This window comes from Oncorhynchus masou, unplaced genomic scaffold (genome assembly GCF_036934945.1).
Source record: "Oncorhynchus masou masou isolate Uvic2021 unplaced genomic scaffold, UVic_Omas_1.1 unplaced_scaffold_869, whole genome shotgun sequence".
NCBI lineage: Eukaryota > Metazoa > Chordata > Actinopteri > Salmoniformes > Salmonidae > Oncorhynchus > Oncorhynchus masou.
In genome coordinates, this window is record NW_027015151.1 from 84,939 (window position 1) to 106,153 (window position 21,215).

General features: G+C 50.1%; 2 protein-coding genes across 2 annotated transcripts in view; one reads left to right on the forward strand and one right to left on the reverse strand.

Annotated features, from left to right (window-relative positions):
- Window positions 1-4,826: 4,826 nt before the first annotated feature.
- Window positions 4,827-11,905, reverse strand: dnajb1b (DnaJ heat shock protein family (Hsp40) member B1b). The gene is made up of 4 exons (XM_064963897.1): window positions 10,632-11,905; window positions 8,071-8,405; window positions 7,669-7,938; window positions 4,827-7,407 (listed from the first exon to the last, which is right to left on the reverse strand). The coding sequence occupies exons 1-4, from the start codon at window positions 10,849-10,851 to the stop codon at window positions 7,177-7,179; spliced, it is 1,056 nt and encodes a 351-aa protein (XP_064819969.1). The 5' UTR covers window positions 10,852-11,905; the 3' UTR covers window positions 4,827-7,176.
- A 128-nt stretch (window positions 11,906-12,033) lies between these two features.
- The window catches only part of tecrb (trans-2,3-enoyl-CoA reductase b), a 48,366-nt gene continuing 39,184 nt past the window's right edge, over window positions 12,034-21,215 (forward strand). The window contains exon 1 of the mRNA XM_064963899.1: window positions 12,034-12,134. Coding sequence (XP_064819971.1) covers window positions 12,120-12,134 — 15 coding nt within the window. The 5' untranslated portion in view covers window positions 12,034-12,119. The remainder of the gene's footprint in view (window positions 12,135-21,215) is intronic.

Consider the following 21,215-nt stretch of genomic DNA (forward strand, 5'->3'; position numbering starts at 1 on the left):
CTGTAAAGTTTAAAGTACACCAACTGTAAACTCTAAAGTACACCAACTGTAAACTCTAAAGCACACCAACTGTAATCTCTAAAGTATACATACTGTAAACTCTAAAGTTGTACTGTTACCACAATAGCAATCTCGTTTAACCCAGAAATAAAATGTTGTGTAATTTGGTATCTCTTCTCTCTCTCTCTCTCGTTATTTTCTGCCTCATCTGTTGTCACATACATATGCGCAGTGACAGACACACACACACACACACACACACACACACACACACACACACACACACACACACACACACACACACACACACACACACACACACACACACACACACACACAAACACACGCACACGCACGCACACACACACACACACACACGCACACACACACACACAGTCATGAGCTAATTTAGAAAGGAAGTATTTTTCAGGGCACCAGTGTCTGTGTTCGTTGTTGGGTGATATTCATGAGTTGTGGTACACAGTGTTTTTATCAGTTTGGTTGACATGACACAGTCTGCTGATAGCATCACGGGTCTGACGGTCGTTAACAGAGGCTTTGCCTTAAATGGTGCCTCTTCCTTACATACTGTATGGGCCCTGGTCTAAAGGGCTCGGGTCTAATATAGTGCACTATGTAGGGAATAGGGCCCTGGTCTAAAGGGCTCGGGTCTAATATAGTGCACTATGTAGGGAATAGGGCTTCACTGCCACCAGTTACCCCCCTTTACAGATGCTGTGGTTCACTGCCACCAGTTACCCCCCTTTACAGATGCTGTGGTTCACTGCCACCAGTTACCCCCCTTTACAGATGCTGTGGTTCACTGCCACCAGTTACCCCCCTTTACAGATGCTGTGGTTCACTGCCACCAGTTACCCCCCTTTACAGATGCTGTGGTTCACTGCCACCAGTTACCCCCCTTTACAGCTGCTGTGGTTCACTGCCACCAGTTACCCCCCTTTACAGATGCTGTGGTTCACTGTCACCAGTTACCCCCCTTTACAGATGCTGTGGTTCACTGTCACCAGTTACCCCCCTTTACAGATGCTGTGGTTCACTGCCACCAGTTACCCCCCTTTACAGCTGCTGTGGTTCACTGCCACCAGTTACCCCCCTTTACAGCTGCTGTGGTTCACTGCCACCAGTTACCCCTCTTTACAGCTGCTGTGGTTCACTGCCACCAGTTACCCCCCTTTACAGCTGCTGTGGTTCACTGCCACCAGTTACCCCCTTTACAGATGCTGTGGTTCACTGTCACCAGTTACCCCTCTTTACAGCTGCTGTGGTTCACTGTCACCAGTTACCCCCCTTTACAGCTGCTGTGGTTCACTGCCACCAGTTACCCCCCTTTACAGATGCTGTGGTTCACTGCCACCAGTTACCCCCCTTTACAGATGCTGTGGTTCACTGCCACCAGTTACCCCCCTTTACAGCTGCTGTGGTTCACTGCCACCAGTTACCCCCCTTTACAGATGCTGTGGTTCACTGTCACCAGTTACCCCCCTTTACAGATGCTGTGGTTCACTGCCACCAGTTACCCCCCTTTACAACTGCTGTGGTTCACTGTCACCAGTTACCCCCCTTTACAGCTGCTGTGGTTCACTGTCACCAGTTACGCCCCCCTTTACAGATGCTGTGGTTCACTGTCACCAGTTACCCCCCTTTACAACTGCTGTGGTTCACTGTCACCAGTTACCCCCCTTTACAGATGCTGTGGTTCACTGTCACCAGTTACCCCCCTTTACAGCTGCTGTGGTTCACTGCCACCAGTTACCCCCCTTTACAACTGCTGTGGTTCACTGTCACCAGTTACCCCCCTTTACAGCTGCTGTGGTTCACTGTCACCAGTTACGCCCCCTTTACAGCTGCTGTGGTTCACTGTCACCAGTTACCCCCCTTTACAACTGCTGTGGTTCACTGTCACCAGTTACCCCCTTTACAGATGCTGTGGTTCACTGTCACCAGTTACCCCCTTTACAGCTGCTGTGGTTCACTGCCACCAGTTACCCCCTTTACAACTGCTGTGGTTCACTGTCACCAGTTACCCCTCTTTACAGCTGCTGTGGTTCACTGTCACCAGTTACGCCCCCTTTACAGCTGCTGTGGTTCACTGCCACCAGTTACCCCCCTTTACAACTGCTGTGGTTCACTGTCACCAGTTACCCCCTTTACAGCTGCTGTGGTTCACTGTCACCAGTTACGCCCCCCTTTACAGCTGCTGTGGTTCACTGTCACCAGTTACCCCCCTTTACAGCTGCTGTGGTTCACTGTCACCAGTTACGCCCCCTTTACAGCTGCTGTGGTTCACTGCCACCAGTTACCCCCCTTTACAAGGGCCCTGGTCTAATGTAGTGCACTATATAGGGAATAGGGCTCTGGTCTAATGTAGTGCACTATATAGGGAATAGGGCTCTGGTCTAATGTAGTGCACTATATAGGGAATAGGGCTCTGGTCTAATGTAGTGCACTATATAGGGAATAGGGCCCTGGTCTAATGTAGTGCACTATATAGGGAATAGGGCTCTGGTCTAATGTAGTGCACTATATAGGGAATAGGGCCCTGGTCTAAAGTAGTGCACTATATAGGAAATACGTCTCTGGTCTAAAGTAGTGCACTATATAGGGAATAGGATGCCATTTGGGATGACACCTGCCTTTTTGGGGCGGCAATGCTGTTTATGTGCTGAATACTGCCTCCTAGTGGATTAATGGTCACAACTGATCTTTTGATTAGACATTATAGCAAAGATCAGCTGTCACTTTTTTAGTTCAGTAGCCAGAATATCATAATCTGTATCACCATCATCATCATCATCATAGCCACCTTCCTCACCACTCTCACCTGTTGTAGGACAGCAAGTAAAATGGAGACCTCTTCTCCATTTCCTCCTTCGGGGTTGCCACAACAACCACCAGCACAGAGTTGAACAACATGTATTTGTATTAGTGTTTATTATGGATCCTCATTAGTTCCTGCCAAGGCAGCAGCTACTCTCCCTGGGGTTTATTATGGATCCCCATTAGTTCCTGCCAAGGCAGCAGCTACTCTCCCTGGGGTTTATTATGGATCCCCATTAGTTCCTGCCAAGGCAGCAGCTACTATCCCTGGGGTTTATTATGGATCCCCATTAGTTCCTGCCAAGGCAGCAGCTACTCTTCCTGGGGTTTATTATGGATCCTCATTAGTTCCTGCCAAGGCAGCAGCTACTCTCCCTGGGGTTTATTATGGATCCCCATTAGTTCCTGCCAAGGCAGCAGATACTATCCCTGGTGTTTATTATGGATCCCCATTAGTTCCTGCCAAGGCAGCAGCTACTCTTCCTGGTGTTTATTATGGATCCCCATTAGTTCCTGCCAAGGCAGCAGCTACTCTTCCTGAGGTTTATTATGGATCCTCATTAGTTCCTGCCAAGGCAGCAGCTACTCTCCCTGGGGTCCAGCAACATTAAGTTATACGCAATTCTAAAAACATTACATTTCACAACACAGTGTGTTCCCTCAGGCCACTACTCCACTACACAATATCCATGTGTACTGTAGGTGTGTGTGGAGTGTATGTTATCATGTGTGTGTCTCTTCACAGTCCCTGCTGTTCCATAAGGTGTAGTTGTGTCTAGGTTTTAAATCTGATTTCACCGCTTGCATCAGTTACTTAATGTGGAATAGAGTTCCATGTAGTCATGGCTCTATGTAGTACTGTGCTCCTCCCATAGTCTCTTCTGGACCTCTGGTGGCATGTCTGAGCTGTGGGGTACGTATGGGTGTCTGAGCTGTGGGGTACGTATGGGTGTCTGAGCTGTGGGGTACGTATGGGTGTCTGAGCTGTGGGGTACGTATGGGTGTCTGAGCTGTGGGGTACGTATGGGTGTCTGAGCTGTGGGGTACGTATGGGTGTCTGAGCTGTGGGGTACGTATGGGTGTCTGACCTGTGGGGTACGTATGGGTGTCTGAGCTGTGGGGTACGTATGGGTGTCTGAGCTGTGGGGTACGTATGGGTGTCTGACCTGTGGGGTACGTATGGGTGTCTGAGCTGTGGGGTACGTATGGGCGTCTGAGCTGTGGGGTACGTATGGGCGTCTGAGCTGTGGGGTACGTATGGGTGTCTGAGCTGTGGGGTACGTATGGGTGTCTGAGCTGTGGGGTACGTATGGGTGTCTGAGCTGTGGGGTACGTATGGGTGTCTGAGCTGTGGGGTACGTATGGGTGTCTGAGCTGTGGGGTACGTATGGGTGTCTGAGCTGTGGGGTACGTATGGGCGTCTGAGCTGTGGGGTACGTATGGGCGTCTGAGCTGTGGGGTACGTATGGGCGTCTGAGCTGTGGGGTACGTATGGGCGTCTGAGCTGTGGGGTACGTATGGGCGTCTGAGCTGTGGGGTACGTATGGGCGTCTGAGCTGTGGGGTACGTATGGGCGTCTGAGCTGTGGGGTACGTATGGGCGTCTGAGCTGTGGGGTACGTATGGGTGTCTGAGCTGCGTGCTAGTCGTTTAAAAACAGACAGCTTGATGCATTGAACAATACTTTTCACAAATACAAGTATTGATGTAGTCAATCTCTCCTCCACTTTTGAGCGGTGAGAGGTTGACATGCATAGTATTAATGTTGGCTCTCGGTGGACATTTAAGAGCCAGCCAGCCAGCCAGCCAGCCGTGCCCCCCCCCAGTGCCCGTGCCCCCCCGTGCCCGTGCCCCCCCCCCGTGCCCGTGCCCCCCGTGCCCCCCAGCGAAGAGGCCCCAGCCCATCTCCAGCCAGGAGAGGTCTTCATACCAGATCACACCGTCATAACACCTTCATTACATCTTTCTACAGAGACAAACAGGGATCAGTTTATCTGGAAGAAAACATACTTTATTTACCTAGGAAAGTTATTCACGTCGAAAATACATTGTGTATAGAAAACTGTTCAGAAATATAATACACACACATGACAAATGTATAGCAAACTGAGTCTGGTTGTAGTTTTAGAAGATTCTGTCCAGGGTTAACCTTTTCTTAAAAGTATTCCTTGAATATTAACTACGTGATTTAAACATAAAACTAGTTCCTGTTGTGAAGGAGAAATAAATGGCCTCTATATTGAGGTAAGTGATCTTTCATTTAAATGCATAAATAGTTACAAAGCAAAAGTTGATAGTATTTGCTCAATAAACAGCTTTATATCAGTTTCTGGACAGTTCTCACTTACTGCATCAACAACAGGTGGCAACGATACATGTTGTGTATAATATTGAGTAAAGAAGAGTGCTATGGGTTTAACATGAAAGCCTATATCTCCCATGGTTACTGTGCTAACATCCTATCTCATGATAGTACCCAAACAGTTACACCATACACAGCCCAGATCCTACAGCAAGTCATTCGTTCCAAACCATTTCTGTACAAAAACGATCACCTAGTTAGCTAACTCATACACACTAGCTGAAAAACACACCCCTCACTCACACTTCCCTCCACCCTGTTATTGTAGCATCCTGGAAAAGTGAAGACCATTCAAGCATAGAAATGGAATCAGCATTGACTTGAATGGGAAGGACCGTTCTATAGATTATATTTCTATACATTCCAATAGCGTTGTTTCTCTTCTAAACCAATGACTACTGGTATTATCACACTATGGGTATTATCACACTATGGGCATTGATCAGTGATCAGTGGCAATACTTTCTATTGATTTGATCAGAATCCAAAACCATGAAAACAACCCATGACACCTAAACCCCTAGAATAGATACATGAAAACAACCCATGACACCTAAACCCCTAGAATAGATACATGAAAACAACCCATGACACCTAAACCCCTAGAATAGATACATGAAAACAACCCATGACACCTAAACCCCTAGAATAGATACATGAAAACAACCCATGACACCTAAACCCCTAGAATAGATACATGAAAACAACCCATGACACCTAAACCCTTAGAATAGATACATGAAAAGACGCCATCTGCCAAGAAATGCCACCAAGAGATACAAATCTAATCCCAGGAGTTCAGTTCTCCTGAGGGACCCGCAGACAAATGGATTTCATCTACTCAAGAGCTAGAACACCTGATTACATTAGTCAACCAATCATCAAGCCCTTGACAAGAGGAATCATGATGAATCTCTTACTCCAACAGTCTCCCTGGCAGTAAATGTCTTGGAGAGGGTGTCAAATAGAATCCATTCATTCTCACCCTAATCTCTCTCTCATATCAACTAATCATCAAGCCCTTGACTAGGTGAACCAGGTGAGCCAGTTCAAGCCCTTGACTCGGTGAGCCAGTTCAAGCCCTTGACTCGGTGAGCCAGGTGAGCCAGTTCAAGCCCTTGACTAGGAGAACCAGGTGAGCCAGTTCAAGCCCTTGACTAGGAGAACCAGGTGAGCCAGTTCAAGCCCTTGACTAGGTGAACCAGGTGAGCCAGTTCAAGCCGTTGACTAGGAGAACCAGGTGAGCAAGTTCAAGCCGTTGACTAGGAGAACCAGGTGAGCAAGTTCAAGCCCTTGACTAGGAGAACCAGGTGAGCCAGTTCAGGGCTACAACAACGTTGTGTTAAATGTCTGAGGGTCCCAGAGGAGAGGTTAGGGAACCACTGCTCACAAGCCAATGGCTCTAGTCTGTACATGGCAACATTCACCAGTGGAGGAGTAGAGCTGAAAAGAGGCTCATACTAAAGGAAGCCAAACAACATTTATTTGATGGTCTCTGGTTCTACAGTGCAGTAGTGCTGATTTGGAATCAGGTGCCCCCCTGTCCATGTAGTCACATGTATTATTATCTAAAAGGCTACACTGATCTTAGATCAGTATATCTACTCTAAGATGCTTTTTGAATAATCTGGGTTGCAGGTTTTCCTCCGTTCACTAGTGGTTCTGAAGTGGACTCACGAGGTCCAGAGTGACAGATTCCTCAGTTCACTAGTGGTTCTGAAGTGGACTCACAAGGTCCAGAGTGACAGTTTCCTCAACTAAAGGACAAGAGACACCGCAATGAAAGTTGGCCGTGCGCAGTAGGTCACCTGATGGGTGTCGACGAACGATGGCGATTCAACACAGAATCGTCTGGAAAGGAACAGAAAATGGCGGCGATAAACGTTCTTTGGTCAGAGGCGATAGGGAGGACAGCCACATGTTGCCTTTCACTGTTCGTCTGCTCCGTCCGTTTTGTCCTGAAGACGTTTACAGCCATCAGGGTGGAAGCACCTGTGCGATGGTCTCCTTGGCACTCTGACTCAGTCTCTCCGGAAACGCCACCTCGTACTCCACCAGCAGGTCACCGCGGCGATCGGGCCGTCTGTGCAGAGGAAGCCCCTCCCCCGTGATGCGGCGTTTCATCCCCGGACGCACCACGTCCCCTGTCGTCACGGTTACTGTCCTGCCGTCCAACGTGGGGGCGATGACCGTGCAGCCGCACAGCGCCTGAAGGGGGGGGAAGCGAGAGAGAGAAGAGGCGAAGAGAGAGAGAAGAGGGGGAGAGAGAGAGAAGAGGCGGAGAGAGAGAGAGAAGAGGGGGAGAGAGATGTTACACTTCATCACTCTAGTCTACATACAAACAGTTGTCTGTAGGTTCAAGAATGAGTCATTCTAAGTACTATCACTTTGTTTAGCGAGCACTTGGAGAGGATCGTGTAAAAACAAAGTGTATTTAGTTTAGTTAAAGTTCAGATCCCTCTGCCTTACCTCTCTGAGGGAGACCTTGGCGGGGTAAACGATGTCAGAGCCGTCTCGCCTGAACACCGGGTGTGGCTTATCCTTGACCACGAACACCACGTCTGCCGGGATGTTCGTCGGCGTCTCGTCCCCCTCTTTAGGGAAGGTGACCTTCGTCCCCTCCTTCCATCCCTTCTTTATCTTCACCTCCAGGATCTTGTCCTCCGTCCGGAGGGTCCGTCTGTCTGCGTTCAGCCGCTTGTGGGAGATCTTCATTCTCTTAGTGCAGCCTGAGAGCACCTTTAAAAAGACCACGGAGGAGACGAGGCACCGGCTTTAAGGTGTGATCCTACACAACTTTTTACTTTGTATGATGTGCTGTGTGTGTGTATATGGATACCTTGAGTGGTCAAATAAAATAAGTCAACCAACCTCCTCTAAGGTCACCCTGAGGTCGTGGAGCACGGGTGGGTCCTGGTGCTTCTCAACCATCTGCCCCCCCATCCCCCCTCCACCCATCCCTGTGCTGAAGGAACGGGGGAACCCCCCCATGCCACCGCCGCCCATCCCGAAACGGGCGAAGGGATCGTCAGTGTCCATGTTGTCCCCGTCTGGGCCCCCGCCGTTTCGGGGGAAGAACTGGTCGAAGGGGCTCCGGCCCTCGAAGAACTCGGCGAAGATGGCGTGGGGGTCGCCTTGGAAGGAGTAGCTGAAACTAGGGCCCCCGGGAACACCCCCTCCTCCTGGGGGGCCTCCTCCTTTCAACCCTGGAGAGGAGAGGGGAGGAAGGAAGGGAGGGGGGGGAAGCAGGAGGGGAGAGAGAGAGGGAGAGTTAAACATTTGTGGCTCTGGTCCAGACTTCTTTCCATATATGTTGTGTAAACATTTCCTATGTGCTGTGGCACCCATGGTTGTGGAAACAATGCGCCCTGTGTGTAGGGCTAGATGGGAGGAGCGCCCTGTGTGTAGGGCTAGATGGGAGGAGCGCCCTGTGTGTAGGGCTAGATGGGAGGAGCGCCCTGTGTGTAGGGCTAGATGGGAGGAGCGCCCTGTGTGTAGGGCTAGATGGGAGGAGCGCCCTGTGTGTAGGGCTAGATGGGAGGAGCGCCCTGTGTGTAGGGCTAGATGGGAGGAGCGCCCTGTGTGTAGGGCTAGATGGGAGGAGCGCCCTGTGTGTAGGGCTAGATGGGAGGAGCGCCCTGTGTGTAGGGCTAGATGGGAGGAGCGCCCTGTGTGTAGGGCTAGATGGGAGGAGCGCCCTGTGTGTAGGGCTAGATGGGAGGAGCGCCCTGTGTGTAGGGCTAGATGGGAGGAGCGCCCTGTGTGTAGGGCTAGATGGGAGGAGCGCCCTGTGTGTAGGGCTAGATGGGAGGAGCGCCCTGTGTGTAGGGCTAGATGGGAGGAGCGCCCTGTGTGTAGGGCTAGATGGGAGGAGCGCCCTGTGTGTAGGGCTAGATGGGAGGAGCGCCTGTGTGTAGAGATAGAAGGGCGGAACGCTCTGTGTGTAGAGATAGAAGGGAGGAACGCTCTGTGTGTAGAGATAGAAGGGAGGAACGCTCTGTGTGTAGAGATAGAAGGGAGGAACGCTCTGTGTGTAGAGATAGAAGGGAGGAACGCTCTGTGTGTAGAGATAGAAGGGAGGAACGCTCTGTGTGTAGAGATAGAAGGGAGGAACGCTCTGTGTGTAGAGATAGAAGGGAGGAACGCTCTGTGTGTAGAGATAGACGGGAGGAACACTGTGTGTAGAGATAGAAGGGAGGAACAGAGATAGACGGGAGGCTAACTCATAATAATGGCCAGAACAGAACAAATGGAACGGCATCAGACACCTGGAAACGTGTCTGATGTATTTGATGCCATTCCACCACTTCCGCTCCAGTCATTACCATGAGCCCATCCTCCCCAATTAAGGTGCCACCAACCTCCTGTGGTCTACAGTGTCTGTTATACATGGAATGATGCAGCTTGACCGTTGAGTTATCTAGACTGGTCTTTAAAGACAAGTGATAAGAACACAGCAGCACCGTTGTAACCTAGTGTAACAGTAGAACTTTAGTCCGTCCCCTCGCCCCTACCGGGCTCGAACCAGGGACCCTCTGCACACATCAACAACAAGTCACCACAAAGCATCGTTACCCATCGCTCCACCAAAGCCGCAAGGAATCACTACTTCAAGGTCTCAGAGCAAGTCACGTCACCGATTGAAACGCTCTTAGCGCGCACCACCGCTAACTAGCTAGCCATTTCACATACTAAAGGAGTACACAGCCACACCATCTGTCGTTTGAGAAACTTGCTGACAGGCTAGCGCCAAACTGTCAAAGTCAAACTCTCCGCCCCGCTGTGACGTCAGCGCTCGAACCTTCCAGTAGTGGGCGCGCACATCTCCCTCGGCGCTCCGCTCTTGGCGTGCAGTGTTATTGTATCTATCAGTTTTTCCCCCTTCTCCATTCTTATAATTGTGCTGCAAGGGATTCTAGTTGGAACTCGCGAATCCCTTGCAACACAATCATAAGAATGGAGAATGGGGGGAAAACTGAGAGATGCGATATGCCTGCTGTGTCTTGCCCTTTCTCGTTATAAAATATAGCTCACATGGGCTAAGAAATGTAGGCTTATAAACTGTTGCTCACACAGGCCGAGGGGGGAGGCTTATGAGCTATTGCTTGGATTGTTATAAGCATGTTGCGTTTGTTTTTGGAACGTCTGTGGTCCAAAGCGTTAGAACACTAGAAATACAACGATTTCAGCACCACTGAAGAATAGTAGATTATCAGAGGAAAAGAGGCAGGTTCTTGAGACAGATCTTGAAATGCATTTTCGCCTTAATACTCATCCAAATTTCCAGCGACAATGATTCAGCTTTACATCTTTATAATCGCAGCTTTGAAATCGTTTCCGATAGGCCTAGCTAACTAAAGTACTTCGGAAAACAACGTGTATTTATTCATCACTTTTAATAACATGTTGTGTCTGGTAAATAGAACACGTACCTTCTTCGCCGAATCGGTCGTAAATGTCCTTTTTCTTTGGGTCGCTCAGGACGTCATAAGCTTCAGCTATGTCTTTAAACTTGTCCTCGGCTTTGGGAGACTTGTTTTTATCCGGGTGGTAACGCAGAGCCTGCTTGCGATAAGCCTTCTTGATCTCGTCCTCCGTCGCCCCTTTCTGTATGCCCAGAACATTATAGTAGTCTTTACCCATTTTGACCATGTAGCTGTCGGTGTGTTAATTCCGAATAGCTGCGAGAAATAGTTTAAAGTTCCCTTGTTTGAGCCTGTGCTGACTGCCAATCAAATTCGCACAAGGTAGACGGGAATTTCTCTTTAAACGCGCTGGTCCGGTTGCAGGTAGTATATCTATGGAATGGTACATAAACGTATTAAAGCCTAACTTGAACTGTAGACTTACTGTTGAAGAACGCTACCGTTCTGTCTGCTCCACTTGGGACCCATTCTAGTTTATACCCGCGCAGAAAGGTCGAGAATTTTCTAGCAGCGTCAGGAAGAGTCTGAACGCAGTTCAACTCCTGTCGGACGAAAGTTCCTGGGACCGATGACGCCCAACAGAGCGTCACCGAGTTTGACAGTTCGACAGGACACGCCTCTGTAGTCGAGCCGAAACTCAACCCATTATTTTTATTTCTACTTTGCACATTCTTCCACTGCAAATCTACCATTCCAGTGTTTTACTTGCTATATTGTATTTACTTTGCCACCATGGCCTTTTTTTTGCTCACATCGTATATAGACTTGTTTATACTCACTGGATGTATCAAACGTACTAAGAATCGTGTTAGTGAACAGAATGTTTCAATGTGTCTGCAAACTGCGCAGAGGAAAACCTATATGGATCCTCTGAACAAAACGGATTCCCTCACAATGTGGTTTGTCTGTCGCGTTTGTTGCAACTATAGGTGCAGTCCTCGCTATGCTTCAGGTTTATAGGTACTATGGTTAGGTTGAGCCCTGTCCTTTCTCCATTTAAATAATTACGTTGTTTCCACTTTTACTCGCCTCTTCTTGGTCAAATGGCCACAAAGAGGTCCAGGCCTGTCCTTGGCAAACAGCCTTGCTGCGTTTGAAAAGCACCGCTGACACATTATGCCCAATATAACAGTCAGTAATCTACGAAGTCAAATCGCTGATCTGTAAAGTCAGTATGTAGCTTGCCCTGGTGTTGATAACGTAAGATTTACTAACATAATCACCCGCTAATACAATTTACCCCGCATCTCCATTTGTCCAAACGAATCACTCCATTTTTGAATCGACTCCCCCATTGGCTACAGTACGGGAAGTACGGCATATCTACTTAGCTTTCCGACACATTGATTGGACGTGATATTAAATAGGTAACCATTGGACTTCCCAATCATTGGACCAATTGGGGACCTGAAAGCCATCAACGCTTCCTCTTGCTCTGATTGGAAGGCACCACCCGTCGCTCACCTTGGATGAGAGCGAGCACAAACTGCCAAGATGAAGCATTACGAGGTAAGATAGTATCCGCTGTAACTCGAAACCTTTAATCGGGGTTCTGTACATTATATTTCTAGCTGTTTCATTACCGGTGTTGTAAGATTGTCAGTTAGTTTCCCGACGGTCAGATTTAGGATGGTAGGACACGCTGGAGAACAGAGACGAGCTCACTCGGATGTCAAAGCCTCCAGCCCGTGTGGTGTGGTGTGCTTGTGGACTCTGGTCGAAGTTGTAGTCTACTTGCCTGCAATTCACATATCGTGGACATAGCCTATCACTTCTACTTTCACAATAAACAGCAATCCAACCAACCAAACAGATAGGTTACTAGTTTATTTATCTATTTACCAGTCGTTGTTTTCTCACAATGCATCAACTAGGCTGCGCCACCGCTGGTAGATTGGAACGCTGAAGAGTTCTTATCTCGGCATTGTTGCTTCATTGCGGGGCAGCGAGACTATCATTGCAGGTGAACAGTCAAGTGCGCAACAAATCTAACCTTGTGGGGAGTGTCGTGTCGTACAAAAATGTAGCCTCTTGGGTAGAAATTTTTACCGTTACACTACTTTACTGTATGAACATAAGAGGCCACTGCGTGTCATATCAGACTGACTGACAGTCTGTTGATCTGCATATAGGAGAGTAAAGTGATGACACAACTAGGCCGAGCTTAAATCTAAACTCCTATTGCACATAGCCTCGTCGACTTTTCCAATCTTATATGGTGAGCAAGAAAGGCTGCATGCAAAGATGTAATCCTATCAAACCCCACTGGTTACTGTGTTAAATTCATAGCAAACAGGCAATAATGGTAGTTACTGTCCTCCGAAACACATGACCACCTTCACTCTCATGGCTGTGTAGGCAGACAGACCCATAGACATGTACCTCTACATGTGTTGTCCTTGTGGCTCTCAGACCCAATACACACAGATCTAGGACCAGATTAACCCCCACTAAACCTAATCTTAGCCATTTGGGGGTAATCGCATACAAACTGATCTTCTATCAGCGTCTAGAGGGGAGTTAATCCTCCTACAGTCAGATTTTAAAACCGCTTTCTAGACTGCAGGCGAGCTAGCTACAGCAGGTGTTGTCATGGCTACCAGGACTGAAGCTACAGCAGGTGTTGTCATGGCTACCAGGACTGAAGCTACAGCAGGTGTTGTCATGGCTACCAGGACTGAAGCTACAGTAGGTGTTGTCATGGCTACCAGGACTGAAGCTACAGCAGGTGTTGTCATGGCTACCAGGACTGAAGCTACAGCAGGTGTTGTCATGGCTACCAGGACTGAAGCTACAGCAGGTGTTTTCATGGCTACCAGGACTGAAGCTACAGCAGGTGTGCCGACCAAACCCAATCGACAGGATGTGAAGGAGCCAGTTTGGGCAGTTGTGTAGAGTTAGAAGTGCCCCGACCAGTGGGTTCCCGCCCCTCCCCATGTCTCCTCCTCCTCGTACAAGATATTTGAACTCGATCCAATACTTTGAGAGTTTGCCCTCTAGCCTATCTAGAGTTGTAGATGGGTTAACGTTTGCAGCTATTGGACTATTCCATTGGTCTGTGTTAAAGCCAGGAAAGCTCAATCAAGCAAATGATGCATTTCAAATAGTACTTCAACCCAGGTCTGTCTGATGCCTCTATGCACTGGGAGGTTTTCATTCCAAGAACGTTATCTCTTTCTAATGTAGTAATTGAGGGACAGAACAGCTATAGAGGAGCTGGGACCCGCTCGCCTGCTACAATGTAACCTAGTGTTCTGCCAGAAAGGTCCAGAACTCTTGGAGGCCGTAGTAAAGCTGACATACCAGCAGGCTACAATAATATCTAGATTAGTCTGCAGGAAGCCCAATATAGACATGTTATTGCACTGGTAAGATGTGCATTTGACTATAGAATAAATGTTGTGCCCGTATCAATGCGTCATTGGGCCATCAGGGAAGGATTGCTTACAATCAACCAGATTACTGTCTGCATTACTGTCTGCTTCACTGTCTGCGTTACTGTCTGTGTTACTGTCTGCATTCATCTTGAATCCAAATTATCTCCAATGAATACATTCATCACAACACAAAATCACTGCTGATGTAGTTCTAACACATACCCACAAGGTGGAGCCAAAGCACTGTAATAGTAAATATAGACCTAGGCATGACACCTGCTGCCTCGCTGCACTGACAACAACACACATTGGATGAAGATGGACACTCAATCCACCATACCACAGATCTAGGATCAGATTACCATACGCACAATGCTAATATTAACCATTCGGGTGGTAGAATATACCTGACTGTAGATCAGTTGCAAGTCCACTACATCATCATCAGGTCTGTCCGTAGAGAACGTTGTGCTAAGCTCACAGTGCGTTTCTGTGCTTAAACAACCAGTAAATAATATTAATAATTAACACTGACCTGTGTGTCGGTGAGAAGAACGGTGTGGAGATGCCAGGAGCCAGAGTCCAGTAGACTGGAGATACACCATCTGTCAACCTGTAGAGAGGGAGGGAACCTATTAGTGCACTATAATGAGCTGGAGTGTTCTACGAATCCCTCTGTCTTCCCCACTCAGTCATGGCAGCACAGCACTCCTCCAACCTGCACTACGACCCGAGTCTTGAATTTAGCTAGTTCCAATGCTGTCCTACTCTAGAGCTCCATGTTTTACCCCACGTTTTACCCCAGCCCGACCCTAACACGCCAGTGTCATACCCTACAACACTACCCCAGCCCTACCATAACACTACCCCAGCCCTACCATAACACTACCCCAGCCCTACCATAACACTACCCTACCATAACACTACCCCAGCCCTACCATAACACTACCCTACCATAACACTACCCCAGCCCTACCATAACACTACCCTACCATAACACTACCCCAGCCCTACCATAACACTACCCCAGCCCTACCATAACACTACCCCAGCCCTACCATAACACTACCCCAGCCCTACCATAACACTACCCTACCATAACACTACCCCAGCCCTACCATAACACTACCCTACCATAACACTACCCCAGCCCTACCATAACACTACCCTACCATAACACTACCCCAGCCCTACCATAACACTACCCTACCATAACACTACCCCAGCACTACCATAACACTACCCTACCATAACACTACCCTACCATAACACTACCCCAGCCCTACCATAACACTACCCTACCATAACACTACCCCAGCCCTACCATAACACTACCCTACCATAACACTACCCCAGCCCTACCATAACACTACCCTACCATAACACTACCCCAGCACTACCATAACACTACCCTACCATAACACTACCCCAGCGCTACCATAACACTACCCCAGCCCTACCATAACACTACCCCAGCCCTACCATAACACTACCCCAGCACTACCATAACACTACCCTACCATAACACAACCCCAGCACTACCATAACACTACCCCAGCCCTACCATAACACTACCCCAGCCCTACCTACCCCAGCCCTACCATAACACTACCCCAGCACTACCATAACACTACCCTACCATAACACTACCCCAACACTACCCTACCATAACACTACCCCAGCCCCACCTTAACACTACCCCAGCCCCACCATAACACTACCCCAGCACTACCATAACACTACCCTACCATAACACTACCCCAACACTACCCTACCATAACACTACCCCAGCCCTACCATAACACTACCCCAGCCCCACCTTAACACTACCCCAGCCCCACCATAACACTACCCCAGCACTACCATAACACTACCCCAGCACTACCATAACACTACCCCAGCACTACCATAACACTACCCCAGCCCCACCATAACACTACCCCAGCCCTACCATAACACTACCCTACCATAACACTACCCCAGCCCCACCATAACACTACCCCAGCCCCACCATAACACTACCCCAGCCCTACCATAACACTACCCCAGCCCCACCATAACACTACCCCAGCCCCACCATAACACTACCCCAGCCCTACCATAACACTACCCCAGCCCCACCATAACACTACCCCAGCCCCACCATAACACTACCCCAGCACTACCATAACACTACCCCAGCCCCACCATAACACTACCCCAGCACTACCATAACACTACCCCAGCACTACCATAACACTACCCCAGCCCTACTATAACACTACCCCAGCCCCACCATAACACTACCCCAGCCCCACCATAACACTACCCCAGCCCCACCATAACACTACCCCAGCCCCACCATAACACTACCCCAGCCCCACCTTAACACTACCCCAGCCCCACCATAACACTACCCCAGCCCCACCATAACACTACCCCAGCCCCACCATAACACTACCCCAGCCCCACCATAACACTACCCCAGCCCCACCATAACACTACCCCAGCCCCACCATAACACTACCCCAGCCCCACCATAACACTACCCCAGCACTACCATAACACTACCCCAGCACTACCATAACACTACCCCAGCCCCACCTTAACACTACCCCAGCCCCACCTTAACACTACCCCAGCCCAACCATAACACTACCCCAGCCCTACCATAACACTACCCCATCTCTACCATAACACTACCCCAGCCCCACCATAACACTACCCCAGCCCAACCATAACACTACCCCAGCCCCACCATAACACTACCCCAGCCCCACCATAACACTACCCCAGCCCCACCATAACACTACCCCAGCCCCACCATAACACTACCCCAGCCCAACCATAACACTACCCCATCTCTACCATAACACTACCCCAGCCCCACCATAACACTACCCCAGCCCAACCATAACACTACCCCAGCCCCACCATAACACTACCCCAGCCCCACCATAACACTACCCCAGCCCAACCATAACACTACCCCATCTCTACCATAACACTACCCCAGCACTACCATAACACTACCCCAGCACTACCATAACACTACCCCAGCCCTACCATAACACTACCCCAGCACTACCATAACACTACCCCAGCCCCACCATAACACTACCCCATCTCTACCATAACACTACCCCATCTCTACCATAACACTACCCCAGCCCTACCATAACACTACCCGACCATAACACTACCCCACCATAACACTACCCCAGCCCTACCATAACACTACCCCACCATAACACTACCCCAGCCCTACCATAACACTACCCCACCATAACACTACCCCAGCCCTACCATAACACTATCCCACCATAACACTACCCCAGCCCTACCATAACACTACACTACCCCAGCCCCACCATAACACTACACCAGCCCTACCATAACACTACCCCAGCCCTACCATAACACTACCCTACCATAACACTACCCCAGCCCCACCATAACACTATCCCAGCATAACACTATCCCAGCCCTACCATAACACTACCCCAGCCCCACCATAACACTATCCCAGCATAACACTATCCCAGCCCTACCATAACACTACCCCAGCCCTACCATAACACTACCCCAGCCCTACCATAACACTACCCCAGCCCCACCATAACACTACCCCAGCCCTACCATAACACTACCCTACCATAACACTACCCCAGCCCCACCATAACACTATCCCAGCATAACACTATCCCAGCCCTACCATAACACTACCCCAGCCCTACCATAACACTACCCTACCATAACACTACCCCAGCCCTACCATAACACTACCCTACTAACACTAACCATAACACTACCCCAGCCCCACCATAACACTACCCCAGCCCCACCATAACACTACCCCAGCACTACCATAACACTACCCTACCATAACACTACCCCAACACTACCCTACCATAACACTACCCCAACACTACCCTACCATAACACTACCCCAGCCCCACCTTAACACTACCCCAGCCCCACCTTAACACTACCCCAGCCCCACCTTAACACTACCCCAGCCCCACCTTAACACTACCCCAGCCCCACCATAACACTACCCCAGCCCCACCATAACACTACCCCAGCCCCACCATAACACTACCCCAGCCCCACCATAACACTACCCCAGCCCCACCATAACACTACCCCAGCCCTACTATAACACTACCCCAGCCCCACCATAACACTACCCCAGCCCCACCATAACACTACCCCAGCCCCACCATAACACTACCCCAGCCCCACCATAACACTACCCCAGCACTACCATAACACTACCCCAGCCCCACCATAACACTACCCCAGCCCCACCATAACACTACCCTACCATAATACTACCCCACCATAATACTACCCCAGCCCCACCATAACACTACCCTACCATAATACTACCCCAGCCCCCCATAACACTACCCTACCATAATACTACCCCAGCCCCGCCATAACACTACCCTACCATAATACTACCCCAGCCCCGCCATAACACTACCCTACCATAATACTACCCCAGCCCCGCCATAACACTACCCTACCATAATACTACCCCAGCCCCACCATAACACTACCCTACCATAACACTACCCCAGCCCCACCATAACACTACCCTACCATAATACTACCCCAGCCCCACCATAACACTAACCCAGCCCCACCATAACACTACCCCAGCCCCACCATAACACTACCCCAGCCCCACCATAACACTACCCCAGCACTACCATAACACTACCCCAGCCCCACCATAACACTACCCCAGCCCCACCATAACACTACCCCAGCCCCACCATAACACTACCCTACCATAATACTACCCCAGCCCCACCATAACACTACCCTACCATAACACTACCCCAGCCCCACCATAACACTACCCCAGCCCCACCATAACACTACCCCAGCCCCACCATAACACTACCCCAGCCCCACCATAACACTACCCTACCATAATACTACCCCAGCCCCACCATAACACTACCCTACCATAACACTACCCCAGCCCCACCATAACACTACCCTACCATAATACTACCCCAGCCCCACCATAACACTACCCCAGCCCTACCATAACACTACCCCAGCCCCACCATAACACTACCCCAGCCCCACCATAACACTACCCCAGCCCCACCATAACACTACCCCAGCCCCACCATAACACTACCCCAGCCCCACCATAACACTACCCTACCATAATACTACCCCAGCCCCACCATAACACTACCCCAGCCCCACCATAACACTACCCCAGCCCCGCCATAACACTACCCCAGCCCCACCATAACACTACCCCAGCCCCACCATAACACTACCCCAGCCCCACCATAACACTACCCCAGCCCCACCATAACACTACCCTACCATAATACTACCCCAGCCCCACCATAACACTACCCTACCATAATACTACCCCAGCCCCACCATAACACTACCCTACCATAATACTACCCCAGCCCCACCATAACACTACCCCAGCCCCACCATAACACTACCCCAGCCCCACCCACCCCAGCCCCACCATAACACTACCCCAGCCCCACCATAACACTACCCCAGCCCCACCATAACACTACCCTACCATAATACTACCCCAGCCACCATAACACTACCCTACCATAATACTACCCCAGCCCCACCATAACACTACCCCAGCCCCACCATAACACTACCCCAGCCCTACCATAATACTACCCCAGCCCCACCATAACATAACACTACCCCAGCCCCACCATAACACTAACATAATACTACCCCAGCCCCACCATAACACTACCCTACCATAACACTACCCCAGCCCCACCATAACACTACCCTACCATAACACTACCCCAGCCCCACCATAACACTACCCCAGCCCCACCATAACACTACCCCAGCCCTACCATAACACTACCCCAGCCCTACCATAACACTACCCCAGCCCCACCATAACACTACCCCAGCCCCACCATAACACTACCCCAGCCCCACCATAACACTACCCCAGCCCCACCATAACACTACCCCAGGTCTACCATAACACTACCCCAGCCCCACCATAATACTACCCCAGCCCCACCATAACACTACCCCAGCCCCACCATAACACTACCCCAGCCCTACCATAACACTACCCCAGCCCTACCATAACACTACCCCAGCCCCACCATAACACTACCCCAGCCCCACCATAACACTACCCCAGCCCCACCATAACACTACCCCAGCCCCACCATAACACTACCCCAGCCCCACCATAACACTACCCCAGCCCCACCATAATACTACCCCAGCCCCACCATAACACTACCCCAGCCCTACCATAACACTACCCCAGCCCCACCATAACACTACCCTACCATAATACTACCCCAGCACTACCATAACACTACCCTACCATAATACTACCCCAGCCCCACCATAACACTACCCCAGCCCCACCATAACACTACCCCAGCCCTACCATAATACTACCCCAGCCCCACCATAACACTACCCTACCATAATACTACCCCAGCCCCACCATAACACTACCCTACCATAATACTACCCCAGCCCCACCATAACACTACCCTACCATAACACTACCCCAGCCCCACCATAACACTACCCTACCATAACACTACCCCACCATAACACTACCCCAGCCCTACCATAACACTACCCCACCATAACACTACCCCAGCCCTACCATAACACTACCCCACCATAACACTACCCCAGCCCTACCATAACACTATCCCACCATAACACTACCCCAGCCCTACCATAACACTACACTACCCCAGCCCCACCATAACACTACACCAGCCCTACCATAACACTACCCCAGCCCTACCATAACACTACCCCAGCCCCACCATAACACTATCCCAGCATAACACTATCCCAGCCCTACCATAACACTACCCCAGCCCCACCATAACACTATCCCAGCATAACACTATCCCAGCCCTACCATAACACTACCCCAGCCCTACCATAACACTACCCCAGCCCTACCATAACACTACCCCAGCCCCACCATAACACTACCCCAGCCCTACCATAACACTACCCTACCATAACACTACCCCAGCCCCACCATAACACTATCCCAGCATAACACTATCCCAGCCCTACCATAACACTACCCCAGCCCTACCATAACACTACCCTACCATAACACTACCCCAGCCCTACCATAACACTACCCTACTAACACTAACCATAACACTACCCCAGCCCCACCATAACACTACCCCAGCCCCACCATAAC